Source organism: Lemur catta, chromosome 1, assembly GCF_020740605.2.
Source record: "Lemur catta isolate mLemCat1 chromosome 1, mLemCat1.pri, whole genome shotgun sequence".
NCBI lineage: Eukaryota > Metazoa > Chordata > Mammalia > Primates > Lemuridae > Lemur > Lemur catta.
Genome location: NC_059128.1, coordinates 93,342,762 through 93,356,168, shown reverse-complemented (window position 1 = coordinate 93,356,168; position 13,407 = coordinate 93,342,762). Strand labels below are relative to the sequence as shown.

Here is a 13,407-nt window from a genome sequence, read left to right as displayed (position 1 = left end):
CCACGGGGCCCCTTCTGGCCGGGTCCGATGGACACATGCTCAGCATTCAGGCTGTGCAGCGTGGAGCCAGGCCCCCAGGGTCCACTCTGTGGCAGGTGAGCGTGGCAGCCTCTGGCCAGCCCTGCCCTGTTGGGTCACCACAGGAACACCCCCGAGAAACTACCATGGAGCACAAGCCCCGTGCCCTGCATACCTCTGGGCACAGGCTTCTGGTATCTGGGTACCCAGAACCAGCTCCCACCCGGACGAGAGAGGGCATGAGGACAGGGCTGTCAAGGAAATCATGAACAAGAAGTGATGCATAAACCAATGTTTTGGAGAAAGAAACTCATAGAGAACACATCTCTGTAGTAAATTTGTGCCAAAGAATGACAAGGTTTCAGCACAAATTTAACTGAGAGTGTAAAGTAGCCCAAATGGTCGAGTTCTACCTCGACACTATCGGGATACTCAGTATTTTCCTGTCTCATAGACAAATGCATCCCAATTATCTTTTATCTAGCTAACATGTTAGTTTCTAGTTTTTCCTTTTCCTCTGGACAAAAATGCCTCTTAATTCTCACAACAGCAGTTGGAACCTGCCTGCCACCCAGAAAGGTGTCCCTGCCCTTGTCAAGGGGCTTCCCTCCTGCCCCAGCCCCTCTTACTCTGGATAACAATACTGCCTCTGTGTGGCCTTTTAAGACCCTGATTTTAAAGGGCTTTTAAAAAAACCCTTTTAAATGACTACATATCCACGAGGCAGGATGGGAATGTCCATCCCATCTAAGGCATATTTGTAAGAAAACGTCACAGGCTTCAGGCTGAGGTGTGGGTTCCAAGGAATGCATGCTGAACTCCAAGACAGCGAGAGGGTACCACCCATCGCTCTGCCTGTGCCCTGCCGACAGGTACACAGCAATGCTGGGGGCAACCTGACTCCTGGCCGTGTGACCCAAGCCTGGGCTCCTCAGGATCAGGGACACCAAGGATCGAGACAGGCCAGACCAGAACCTGGCCCAGGAGATACTCTAGAAACACCATGAGGCCACTCAAATTGTTTTCACTGCTGCTGTGCCGGGCTCCCTGCTGCTGTGCCGGGCTCCCTGCTCATCAGGAATTGGTGCCAAAGGGCTGCAGCATTGGACCCCGATCTGTCCCCTGAGCTCCCCTGAGAACAGCAAGTTTGGGCTCAACTCTGGCTTCTCACAAAACACTGAGATGGGCACTGTCCCCACCTCCCTCCCCAGCCCGATCTCTTAAACAACAAGCCTGGCACAATCACAGCATTTCCACAATTGAACAGCAGCAGCCAGGGAAGCCTTTCTGGTCCAAGCTCAACCTCTAGTGGACACACGATTACATGACAAAACCATCCAGGGAGGTGCCTGGGTCTGACGGAACAGGAGCCGTGTGGCGGCTCGCTGTGGTCCCCCCAGCTAGCAGGGCCACTTGATCTTACAGCTCAGGCTTGCGTGGCAAGTATCAAAGAGGCATATTTTGGAATCTTATCTCGTGGCAGTCAAGCCTTCAAGAGTTGACAGGAACTCTTTCTACATACTCCTATTAATTCTTTGAGGACACCATTTGTCATCTTTTGTACAACTTTTCAACATAATAAGACAGCATTCACTGTCTCCCAATGCCATTTATATCTAAGGCTCCATACAATACAGTTCTGGTTCATTACATTTTAGAAAAAAAAATATCTCCAAAAGTTACATGCCTTCTACTGTCAGGAAAACGTTTTTTACGTAACCAAGGTGTTTCATTTTGCCTGAAAGACTGGCAATATCTTACTGTCCAAGTATTACACTTTGATTCCATCTGACAATCTCATCCCTGTTCTGTTTTATCCCCAAATATCTTCTCTTGTACTGTAATTTTAACCTATAAAAACACCGCAAGTCCTTTGAGACGTGCATAGGATTTTCCCCCTTTCTCCTTAACTCCAAATTCCTTCTCATTTTCTCTGTTCTCTCATTTTCCCTCCTTCCTTTGCTGCCCTGTCCTCATGCCCAAGTCTCAGTCATCTTTCGTTCCCTCTTACAGAGCTCCAGCAGACTGAAGCTTCTAGACCACAGGCAGCCAGAAAGACCACAGAGGAAGAACAGAGGCTGGAGCCGTGGAGGGACCAGTGACACGCACAGAGCTCTGTCTCCAACACAAATTCTGGATGTGAAGGCTCGGGGGTGGCAGTGGAGAAAGGGCAACCAACAGGGGAGACGGCAGCTCTTTTTCCTCTTACCATTTCCTGAGCTGTCACCGCAATGGCTTTGGAGTATTTAACCACAGTCGTCTGATAGTCGACAAATGTTCCCTTTGGCTCTGGAGGGGTGCCTTCATCCAGCTAGAGGAGAGGAAAAGAACACAAAAGTCATAAGAAGCCTCTTGAAGTGTGGACTATATTTATTCAAATTAGGAACTCTGAAAAATAGAGGGGGCCCTCAGAGATTCTTTGGCCCAGAATCAACAGAATTACCCAAATTTTGCAACACGGACTTCCACAGAGGTGCACGTCAGCACTCGGATGTGCACGCAGGCCAGGAGAGGCCCCAGCTGCGTCTGAGAGGAGTGGGAGGCCTTCCAGAGGAATGATGTTTTAGCTAAGTCTTACCAGGTGGTGAGGAGTCTGCCACATCGGGACGGTGTCCCAAGAAAAGGGAACAGCATTCATGCACGTGAAGGCGGAGGTGAGCCCGACACTTCTAGGGAAGTGCAAAGTGGTGGAAGTTGAGGTGAAAGAGGAGGCAGACTCTCTCGTGAAGTACCTTCCTAGGAATGGTCTAGTCCACGGATATCTACACCTTGGAACCCTTACTTACAATCTAAATCAGGGAGTAGAAGAAAGTGGGAGCACTAGGAATAAGTTGTTGCTCTCCTGACTGTAACTGCAACAGGAACTGAGAGAAGGGCAGGATCACTGTGCAGTGGAAGAGTCGAGAAAGTGGGACTGTGTCCCTTGAAGGGTTGGAGACATTGCTTCAGAAAGTCCTGTATTTGAGACCTGGTTCCAGGCTTGTGAAGGGGCCTCAGGCTGGTTAGACTCCCTGAGTCTCAGGTCCTTCACAGGTACCCTCCAAGCATCACACGGTTGTAGTGAAAATGAAGAACTACATAAAGGAAGAAGAGATAATGACCATGATAAGGTAGAAGATGATGATAATGTCAGTAATGACTATGATGAAGAAAAATGCAACCCATCTCTCTCCCCACTATCATCACTACTGTCACTGTTGGTTACTGAATGACATCCCAGGTGAGGAGACAGGTGAACAGAAATGAGCACAGGAAGAGCGAGTCTTGTGAGGTCAGCCTGACCTGAACAGAAGGGGGCTGTTGAGAGTGATGGGAACGAGGCTGGATCCATTTTTATGAGAATCTTGAAATTGTGAAGAAAATGGTAGGAACCGGGGAAGGTGGTGACATATTTAGGAAGATCTCCCTGGCAGCCCTGTGCCATACGGTTTGGAGTCAGGGAGGAGACTGGAGGCCAAGAGGTCAATTTGGAAAATGTTAGATGAAGTCTTCAAAAAGAGCTATTAACACAGGTAATGAACAGACGTGAGCTACACGGTAAGTGCGAGACTGGAGGCTGTGCGTGATGGGGCTGCAAGGCCTGGGATGTAGTTTTCAAACCATTGGTATCAACACAAACTCCAGGCTGGACTTTTTAGCTTTCCTTATCAGGCAGACAGATGCTGCCAAATATCCCCATCACAGCACAGGGCCCCTGCTAGTCAAACGAGGACTGAGTTGTGCGCTCATTCCCTTGCTGTAAAATGACTGAGCATCTTCTAAGCATCGGGCCATGTGCAAGGAGCTGTCACATGAGATGTGACATAACTGCAAACATGCCAGGATGCGGGAGCTAGAGGCAGCTCAGAACTCTTAGCTAGTGACCACCAACGACCATGAAGACCCTTTAACAAATTTGAAGACAATAGGAAAAGAACAAAGTAGTGAGTTTTCTAGGAGTTCAACATTCTTTAGTTGAAAGAACTTTCCTTTATTTTGAGATGACAGACAGCCTGCCCACTTTTGTTGGTGTCAATATTAATATGACATTTCTTATATAAAAGAGCGGTTTTGCAGATAGCAGACATTTTGTTTGTTTTGTTTAATTTTTCCTCTTGGCCAAAAAGAAAGGAAAAACACCAAAACGGAAACCAAGGAAAGGTACTGCCATCCTAAAATCCCCCAGATCCCACGACTTGTCCAAAGCCACCCAGAAAGCGGATGACTTCGTATTCAACCAGTTAGCTCCCAGACCTTCTAGTGTTTAGATACAGGAAAAGAACGGCAAAGAGAGGCTCCATCACGGAAGTCCCTAAAGCGTCACGAATTGCATCCAAGTTAGAATCAACTTTGGGAGCACTCATTTTTCTGCCCGTCACTGCCTTTGGGAACTTTAGATGAAGACTCTACTAGTACCTCAGGTGTTTTGACCAAATTAATGAAACTCTGAGAGAAAATGCCAGGTTTCTAATGCCCGTGTAGGGGCCTGAAGGACCTGGAATATCACGCACTACAGAGTCCCCAGCGATAGCTCAAGTAAAGGGAGAGTGGGGAAGAGATGTCGTGTGGTTACCCCAGATGTCAGGTCGGGGTGGATAAGGGTTTAGGGGTACCGCTGAAACCCCAGTTGTATACTTTGTGGAACTAGGGGGCCTATGTCGTCAGCAGTTCCTAATTATTGCCATCAGGTAACGCCAGACTTATTTCCCAGCCCTTCCAGAAGAATCCAGCGTGTCCCTGGCTGAGAGAGCAGGTGCTACCCCACCGACAGGACCCGCCTGCCCCGTCCACAGCCTGTCACGGTGCCTAAGGCTTGGGGCCGTCACAAGAAAGACTTTGGGATCCAACTTTCATTTTCCAGGAATTCATGGACTGTTTCCCGATTACAGTGATTCTAAAAAATACCTTCTCCCAAGAAGAGAAAAAGATCATTGCTTAAAATTCTAATTTGAACCCAGAAACCTTGGGCTCCGTTATTTAATGTCCTTGGTAGATACACAGCTTCTTTTCAAAGCTCTAGTGTTCTGATGTCCTGAAAACCAAACAAACCTCCTCAGACTTACCCAAAGGCCTTGAGAAACAAGAGAATTTTACTCATTTTTTGCCAGACTGTCCATCTTTGAAGCATGAGAAGCCCACGGTAAAAATTAACAGATGCTCTGACAAAGCCAAGCCTGGGGTCTCTAAAGGGAGACACGGCATTCCAGCTCAGGCTTATTATTTTATCAGTCTGACAATGACTGCATAATGTTTAAGGATAATTATTCTAATTATAGTTTCAGGGTATCATTTCTTTATGGAGATATGAACAACCAATCTTCTCTAAATTAGCAATTAAAGACTGCTTATTATCCTGAGTAACCACATTAATGTATTCACAATCTGACAATGGACATTTCAAAACACAGATGATGCCTAAAATTCTTGGCTATGCTATCTATCACAGGATGGCAATTAGATGTTGATGAACAATTGTTCATTCTAATGAATATCAAACTGACATTACTAGCAAAGGATTTCTCAGGGGGAAGAGCAGGAGATACAGAGTTGAAACTGTCTCCAGTCATATTTCCCTAGTGACCCAACTCAATGGATGGGTCACTAAATGAGAAAATGATAGTCATGTTATCTTCTATGTCTGTAGCCTACAAGAGTTCACTGAGGGCTTTTACACAGTTTCAGTGGTTTCTACACTTGGCTAGATACCAGGACCATGGAGAGATTTTTAAAGTACAATTACATTCCTAGGCTCCACTGTATAGAGACTCCACCTGAGCCAGCGGGGGTAGAGCCCAGGAAAGTGCATTTCTGAAAGTTCCCTGGGATTCTAAAACATCCATTCCAAAAACCAGCACTTGGGACTCACTTCATTATTTCCTTGTGGGGTTTATTCCCCATGAAGCAGACGGGGGAGGTAAATAATTATTTCCATTTTGGAAATGAGGAAAGCTAGGATACCTTCTTTCCTTATGTAAAGTTAGAAGGAAGGGTGCAACTGGCTTATAAAAGTAATGCATTAATCATAAGGAATGATATGTTGGACATATGACTGGACATCTGGACATTGACCAGAACAATTTTCAAGAAAAGAAAAGGCTGTCAGCTGGCTCCTTGGAGGAAAGCACGTGAGGCCCACGTATGAGGGACAGGGAGCCGCAGCGAGAGTGGGGACCCCGTGCCCACCTTGCTCATGGCCTCTGCGATGGCGTCCACCATGCCCCCCACCAGCCCCACTTCACTGGCGGCTTCGTTCAGTGTCACCATGATGTCGTCCACGGCTTCCTTCATCAGCTGAGCGGCCTCTGTGATGGCATCGTGGGTGTGCTGCGCCTGAGGAAGGCATTGGGAAGCGTTTCCGTAAGCATAAGAAAGTCGTGCTCAGGCTTTGAATAATCACTTCACTTCCTTCAAGAACAGCTTTAAAAAGCGGAATACAAAACTATATGGAGGTCAGCAATGTCTTCTATTATACATCTTCCCTTTCCTTGTTCGCGTTTGCCTGTTTGTTTGCAAAACAAGAATCAGCAGGACAAATTTAAAAAGAAAATGATCCTTTTTTTTATAATCAAGAAGAAGAACAAAACTGCAACATCAAACAGCATCTTACGACTGATTTTATATGTTATTAGGTTCAGGATGGTAGAAAGAGAATGCCACAGGTTCCTGAATATATTAATATAAGTGGACACATTTAATAAAAAAAAGAAAAATGTGTTCATAACATACGTACTTCTCTTCAAAGTTGCCCAACACACTATAATTCCTTTTTTATAAATAAGATTGGACTATGGAAATGCAGGTATGTACAAGAGAAATCAATCTGTGGAAGGCCTAAGAGCCTTTGGAACTATGTCACAAATTATAATGCCAAGAGATTGGTGGAATGAATGATCAAAGTGCTCCAAGGACAGGGGCCCTGCAGACAAAACCCCAGGTACTCACGCATCCCTGAGACCATCCCTCGGAGCAGGTGTGTCACACATGTGCCAAGCAGAGCAGGGGTTAGGTGAATGAATGAATGAATAAAACCAGGGCATTGCTGGGCTCTCTGAAAGACATCTCAAGTGGCAGCAAGATGCAAAGAAGAGCCGGGGTGCTGGGTCAGACAAACCTGGGCTCTCATTCTGCTCTACTGCCAACTAGGTACACGGCCCTGGGCTTCGCTTCCTCCTAAGTGAAATGGATATAATCCTAACAACAGTATGCAGTGAAATTCTGATGAGATGATATGGGTGCAGGCACCTTATCATTTATAATAAAGGCAGTCTAGCAGAGGGCTGGGCCCTCACCCCCATGCCAGGTAGTTAGCGGCAGAATTAAGCACTGCACCCAGGCACCAGGTCTACCCATGCAACGGCTGTGGTTGCTCTGACCCTTCTCAGGGGGAGACAACCCTTCTAAAATGCCCACCACACTGCCTCTTCGCACCTGGGTGGATGAGAAGGGAAGGAAGCCAGTGGGAAATGATGTCTTTTGAGTCATTTTCTAAATAAAAGAGAAGTCCAAGAAGAGACTATGAGAGTCACAGCAATTGGCCTTGTCTGAGTTGAAAAGCTGTGGGAAGCAAGAAGGTTCTTCAAACGTGACATCTGATGAGATGTGACATATGTTCATCATAGATGGTTATCCCTGAGGCACCTGTGTAGGATGCACAGACCTCTCTTTGGGATGAACACAGTAAACTGGTAATTTACGTTGATAGCTGATTTCGTGGCACAGAGAGGGTAAAACACAAATTACGCAGACTGCTTTGGCAATAGAAGCCAGAAGGTGCCATCTCCTGTACATACCCTCCAGAAAGAGCATTTCATACGTTCTCATTTACATAGAAGGTGTGTATTTCTCTAAGTCCCCATTAGAATGAGATGACTGCTGAGACACAAACATGCCAGCAATTCTGCACATTCGTATTAAAACTAATCACACGTTTCAGGGGAGAGGCGAGCACTGCGTGCCAAGGATCTGCTCTCTCATGTCGGCTTAGGAAAGTATCAGAAGCAAATTTTGGGGGTGGCAGCAATAAATCACAAAACTGTTCTTTGAACTCCTTGGAAAAATTGAAAGGACACTTGCCCTGTACCAGGTCACCAAAACATATAAAATTCCCTTGCTCTTGGGTATCCCAGGATTGAATTACCTTCCCGTGTGCGCGTGCTGATGAACCCTCCAGAGGCTGCTCTCCTTTACTCCTCACGTTTCAGTTTTACAGATCTTTAGAGGGTCAGCTCAGAGTCTACCTCTTCTGTGAAGCCTCCTCCAATTATTCCAGGCCTCATCCAGGGCCTTTCCCTCTGAACTCCAAAGCCAAGTCTCATCTTTATTAGACGGCCTAGTATCAAACCATACACACCTGCTAGCTGAGCTCAGTAGTTTCAGACAGCCAAAGACAGAGCTGGACCTCAATTAAGGCACGTCTAAACGACCGAGCAATCTAGTAAGTGGAGGCAGTGGGCCCAACCATGAAGTTGTTATTTTAGATGCTGGAGGGGTTCCTTGTTACTGCTCCTCGTGGTACAACACGGGAAAAAAAGCAGGTTCTGTTCTAATTCAGACACACGTCTGAAGTCTGCTTCCAAGAGAGCCTTGTTTCTTTATTAGAATGCTTCAACTACAAAGTCCAGGACAGCAGGCATAGACATCACAGGAGTATGGAAAACGGGAGAGGGCTACGGGGAGTGGGGGAGATTTCAACTTTAGCAGAGGGGAAAACAACTATTGAGAACATCCCAACAGTGTACAGGGCTGTGTCTTTGCTCGAGTGTTACAGGCAAAAGCTGTAAGGACCCATCAAGGATGCTGCAGAAGGGACTGGGTGGGGTAGGGGCAAGTGTAGATGGGAACTGGACGGGGTAGGGGTGAGTGTAGAAGGGACCTGGGAGGGGTAGAGATGAGTGTAGATGGGAACTGGGCGGGGTAAGGGTGAGTGTAGAAGGGAATTGGGTGGGGTAAGGAGAAGTGACACAGCAAATGCCTGGGTAAGCATAGAATTCATGAACACCAGGCTCTGGAGCTACCACTTTATGTTTTTTAAACACCTACGACCTCAAGCACATTATCTTATTTATAACTCCCCTAGGGAGGGATTCATAATTAACCTCACTGTATAGGCGAGGAAACAAAGAAATGAAGTAATCTGCTACCAAGAGGCAGAGCTAGGACTTGAATCCAATTATGTCTGACCCCAAAGCGTGTGCTATTTTTCACCAAATCAAAGCTACCCGTAACTATTTAACAACACCTTAACTCTATTTCCTCTGCAAACAGGCCTGTATAACACCTAACATGTAGCACATAAAACCTAGTAAGTATCTTCCCAAAGAACAACGCCCAAGTTGATTAAGTCCGTGCATCAGGCCTCCCAGGAAAGGGTCTAAGAAAGCACCTTTGCAGCATCCCAGGTGTTCTTTGGGACAAGCCTGCAGGGTCTGCAGACAGGGTGCAGGTTGACTGAGATCAGTGAGGGACACAAGTGATCACCTGCCTTGCCTTCACTGTCACGTCTTGCTTCGTCATCCAAGGCATCTGGTCATTCACTGAAAACTACTTCACACTGGTAGAAAAATATTCCAGACACCATTTCCAAGCAGACGTTGTTATTATAAAGCCTACAGAGCTGGCTATGTATGCTCCCAGCCTTAAGGTTCCTTGGGATAAAATAAAATTCCATGAGGAGCTCTGAACTTGCAGTCCAAGCAGGTACGCTAACATCTTAAAAGTCCAGAAAAATCCTACTTCAAATTATCCTACTGGCAGTGACACCCTCTCAGGTGGGAGTGGGGACACGCAGCAGTCAGGAGCCTGGGGAAAGGACAGCCAGAACTGAGTCAGAGGGTGAGTTCTGGCTCCTCCTGCTTGCAGAGGGGGCACAGGGGGCCGGCCCGACTTCAGGGCACCTGCTGTTAATCCAGCACAGTTAAAATGTCACTCTTTGTTCTTCGTGTTCTACTTCACCTCTTCAGCAACTAACTTGAGGGCAGTGGCTGGCTCTTAATATTGTAGCACCTCCAGAGTAAAGCTCTTAATTGCCTGATGCATGAATGAAAAATTGAGCATGGAACATATAAGTGTAAGACATTATTCATGCTGTTACCAGTTTGCTGATGTTTCTAAAATACAGGTGAGTTGTGTCATTGCCCTGTCGCAAGACCGTCAATGGCTCCCCTCTAGTTACAATACAGACCAAACTGCTCAGCATGGAAGACCTGTCATGAAATGGTTCAGTCTATCCTCCTGTCCGCTGTCCCCACGCTCTGCATGTTCCAGATATGTCAGACTGTTCACTAGTATCTGAAGATATCACAATCGTTTTATAACCCTATCTGTGCCTTCTGCATATGCTGTTCCCTCTTCCTAAGTTTCCAAACTCAAAGCAATATGTGGTACAAGGCCACCCATCACAGGCTGTCTTCATCTTTGGCCACTTAAAGCAGCTGGGTGACACAACAGGCTGAAGAAATCTTGTAAATTGTAAGGGAGATTTTCATATTAAACTATAGTCTCTTCTTAAGTCCTAGGAACAGGAACGGTATTCACTGGAAAACAACAGAGCTTTTCTCTATGCAAGCTGGGTGTCAGCACTGAGCAGGTATTCAGCAGGTATTTTAGTTTTTATTCCTGTAATAATTACATTGCACATTTTTCTCCCCAAAAGACACTTGTTTACACATTCTGTCAAGGAAAAAAAGATCTTAGGGCTGGGCACGGTGGCTCACGCCTGTAATCCTAGCACTCTGGGAGGCCGAGGCGGGTGGATTGTTTGAGCTCAGGAGTTCGAGACCAGCCTGAGCAAGAGCGAGACCCCGTCTCTACTAAAAATAGAAAGAAGTTATATGGACATCTAAAAATATATTAGCTGGGCATGGTGGCGCATGCCTGTGGTCTCAGCTACTCGGGAGGCTGAGGCAGAAGGATTGCTTAAGCCCAAGAGTTTGAGGTTGCTGTGAGCTAGGCTGACACCATGGCACTCTAGCCAGGGCAACAGAGTGAGACTCTGCCTCAAAAAAAAAAAAAAAAAAACAAAAACTTATACATAAGCCTTAATATATATATATATATATACACACACACACACACACACATATATATACACACACACACACATATATATATATATATATATATATATATGAGCCTTAATTATATATATTTCTTGGTTTTCCCCCTAAAGGTCCCTGGGAAGGCTACCTTAGAGCGGGAACTCAAATGCCACCAGTGAGAAATGGAGGTGTTCTTTCTTGGAGGGACAGAATACACCAGGAATGCATAAAGCCTTCTTAGGGTCCTAAGTGAGTCCCTGACATCCTGGACCGTACCTTGGGGTTCCCTCCACCTTCTTTGGCCGCATACAGCATCTGTAACGCAGACTCCGCGAGCGTCTTGGTCTGGTCCAGCACAGTCATCTGCTGCTGATGGTCAAGGATCTTGGAGGCCACGCCAACCGCGGCTAAGATCAAGGGCTCAAAGTAGCTTGCCAGTTGCGTCACCTTTCAAAGAAAAAGAAAAAAAGCCCACAGATGTATCACGTAAGCACATGTGTCCCCTTCAGGGGCACCATGGTAGGGAGGGGCTAGGAGCAGAGCCGGGCAGATCTGCTACAATTTACTGTTGAAAGTACTCTCTAATTAACGAGCTCTTGCTTGGTTTTTACCTCCTCTGGGGAGTTCTCCGTCTCTTCTCGAAATATGGCAGAAGTGCTAAGAAACTCATTCCAAGATCCAGACTTAGATATAAGAATTGAATTCAACTTTACAAATCATTAATTGTTACAAACAAAGGACTTTTTAAAGAACCAAAGACATCTTACACACTCAGCAGGAAGGCGGAGGGAAGAGGGAGAGGACAGCAGGGGAGTGGAGAAAAGAAGGCTGAGATGAAAGGAACCTTCCCGAGCTTTTCCGGAAGCCAATCCCATTGCCTTCTGCCCCAAGCATTTGGACCAAGCCTTGGATGTGGAATAAAAGCACAAATGGTTTCACATCAGCCTAGATGTTCTGTTTATGATTAGCCCACCCTGGGAGAACAGAATGGCTTATCACGACAGCTAACCACTGCCCTGGTGCAGGCCTGAGTCCAGGAGGACAATCCTCCCCCCCCCCCCCACACAAACACACACACACACATGCCTATGCTCACCAAAGCTCACCAGCTGGGCACTGTGGGGCCACACGTCACAAATACTCAGTGCATCCCCTACACTGGGCTCTCTGATAAATGTTGCACATACAGCTCCTCACTTGACATCCACGACAATTTTAAGAGGCAGATACAAAGGAAGAAACTGAGGCCTAGATGGGCTGAGCAGCATGCTCCTCTCACACAGCTGGGAGAAGACAGGAACCAGATATCTGACCCCACAGCCGGCTCTTGCCTGCCACACTCCATTACTTCTCACTAGGTTCCAGCTCTGCTGCTGTGGCAGCATTGCACTTTAGAAGTTTATCATTTGGTATTTGTTTGTTGCTTGGTAAAGCATTTAAAACAAAGCCCGAGAGTAATACGGCAACACCCCTCTAACTAGCATCCAGAATATCAGATCTTAACATTTTGCTGCATTCGCTTCAGGTACCAGAATCTACCCCCATTCAGATAAAACACCATGGCATGAATCCCACTTCTCCATTCAACTCCTCGTTCCGTCTGGGAACGACTAATGGCTAAAGGATTCCCGACAAGGGTGTTTAAGTCCACACTTTTAGCCAGCAACTCCCTTAATGGGTCTTCCCATCACGTGGAAGAAGAGTAAGTGTTGTGGGGACGCAGGCAGGAAGGCCACTTCCCAGGAGGAGCAGTCACTAGGACAGAAACAAAGCGGGGGGTGGGGGGTCGTGAGGGTGGCAGTGGCTGGGACAAGCTGAGGGGGTATCCAACAAAGAGAACTTCATTAGAGCCAACAGTGAGACAAGACTATTAGCAAGCAATAAACACACTTTTCCTCACTAGGTAACTATGTTACAGATTGGTTCCAGAGCATGTGAGCAGGGCTGTTGCTGGCCCTTAGGGTACCTCTGTGTGAATTTTAACAGGGTCTCTGGGCAGACTTGACCAACACCAGGGCACAGGGCTTGGCGAGCAGAGCACAGGCTGGATTTCAGCCGCCGCTCCCCGCTTCGGCCACGTAACTTTGTGTAGGGCCCGGCCTGCACGACCACAGGCAGCGGCCCCACACTTTGCTTTTGATTTTATCCTCTTCCCCAGAAAGGGCACTGGTGTCGCCACCAAAGGGAGTGTGGCCCTAATGGGCCATCGGGGTCAGGGGCCAGGGCTCAGGATGTACTAAAGGAGGAGTTGAAATGTCTAATGCATTAGAACCTTACATGTTTTCTAGACTCATTTTATCATTTTAAACTTAAACTTCGTCATTGCAACTGTCAAATGTCAAGGGCTGCTGTGTGCTGAGAATAATATAATAAC

The 13,407-nt window shown here is 46.7% G+C and overlaps 1 protein-coding gene across 1 annotated transcript in view; it reads right to left on the bottom strand.

The window, feature by feature from the left end:
* TLN2 (talin 2) overlaps nt 1–13,407 on the bottom strand; it is a 253,379-nt gene that overhangs the window by 52,880 nt on the left and 187,092 nt on the right. The window contains 3 exon segments of the mRNA XM_045540483.1: nt 2,228–2,329; nt 6,181–6,327; nt 11,310–11,480. Coding sequence (XP_045396439.1) covers nt 2,228–2,329; nt 6,181–6,327; nt 11,310–11,480 — 420 coding nt within the window.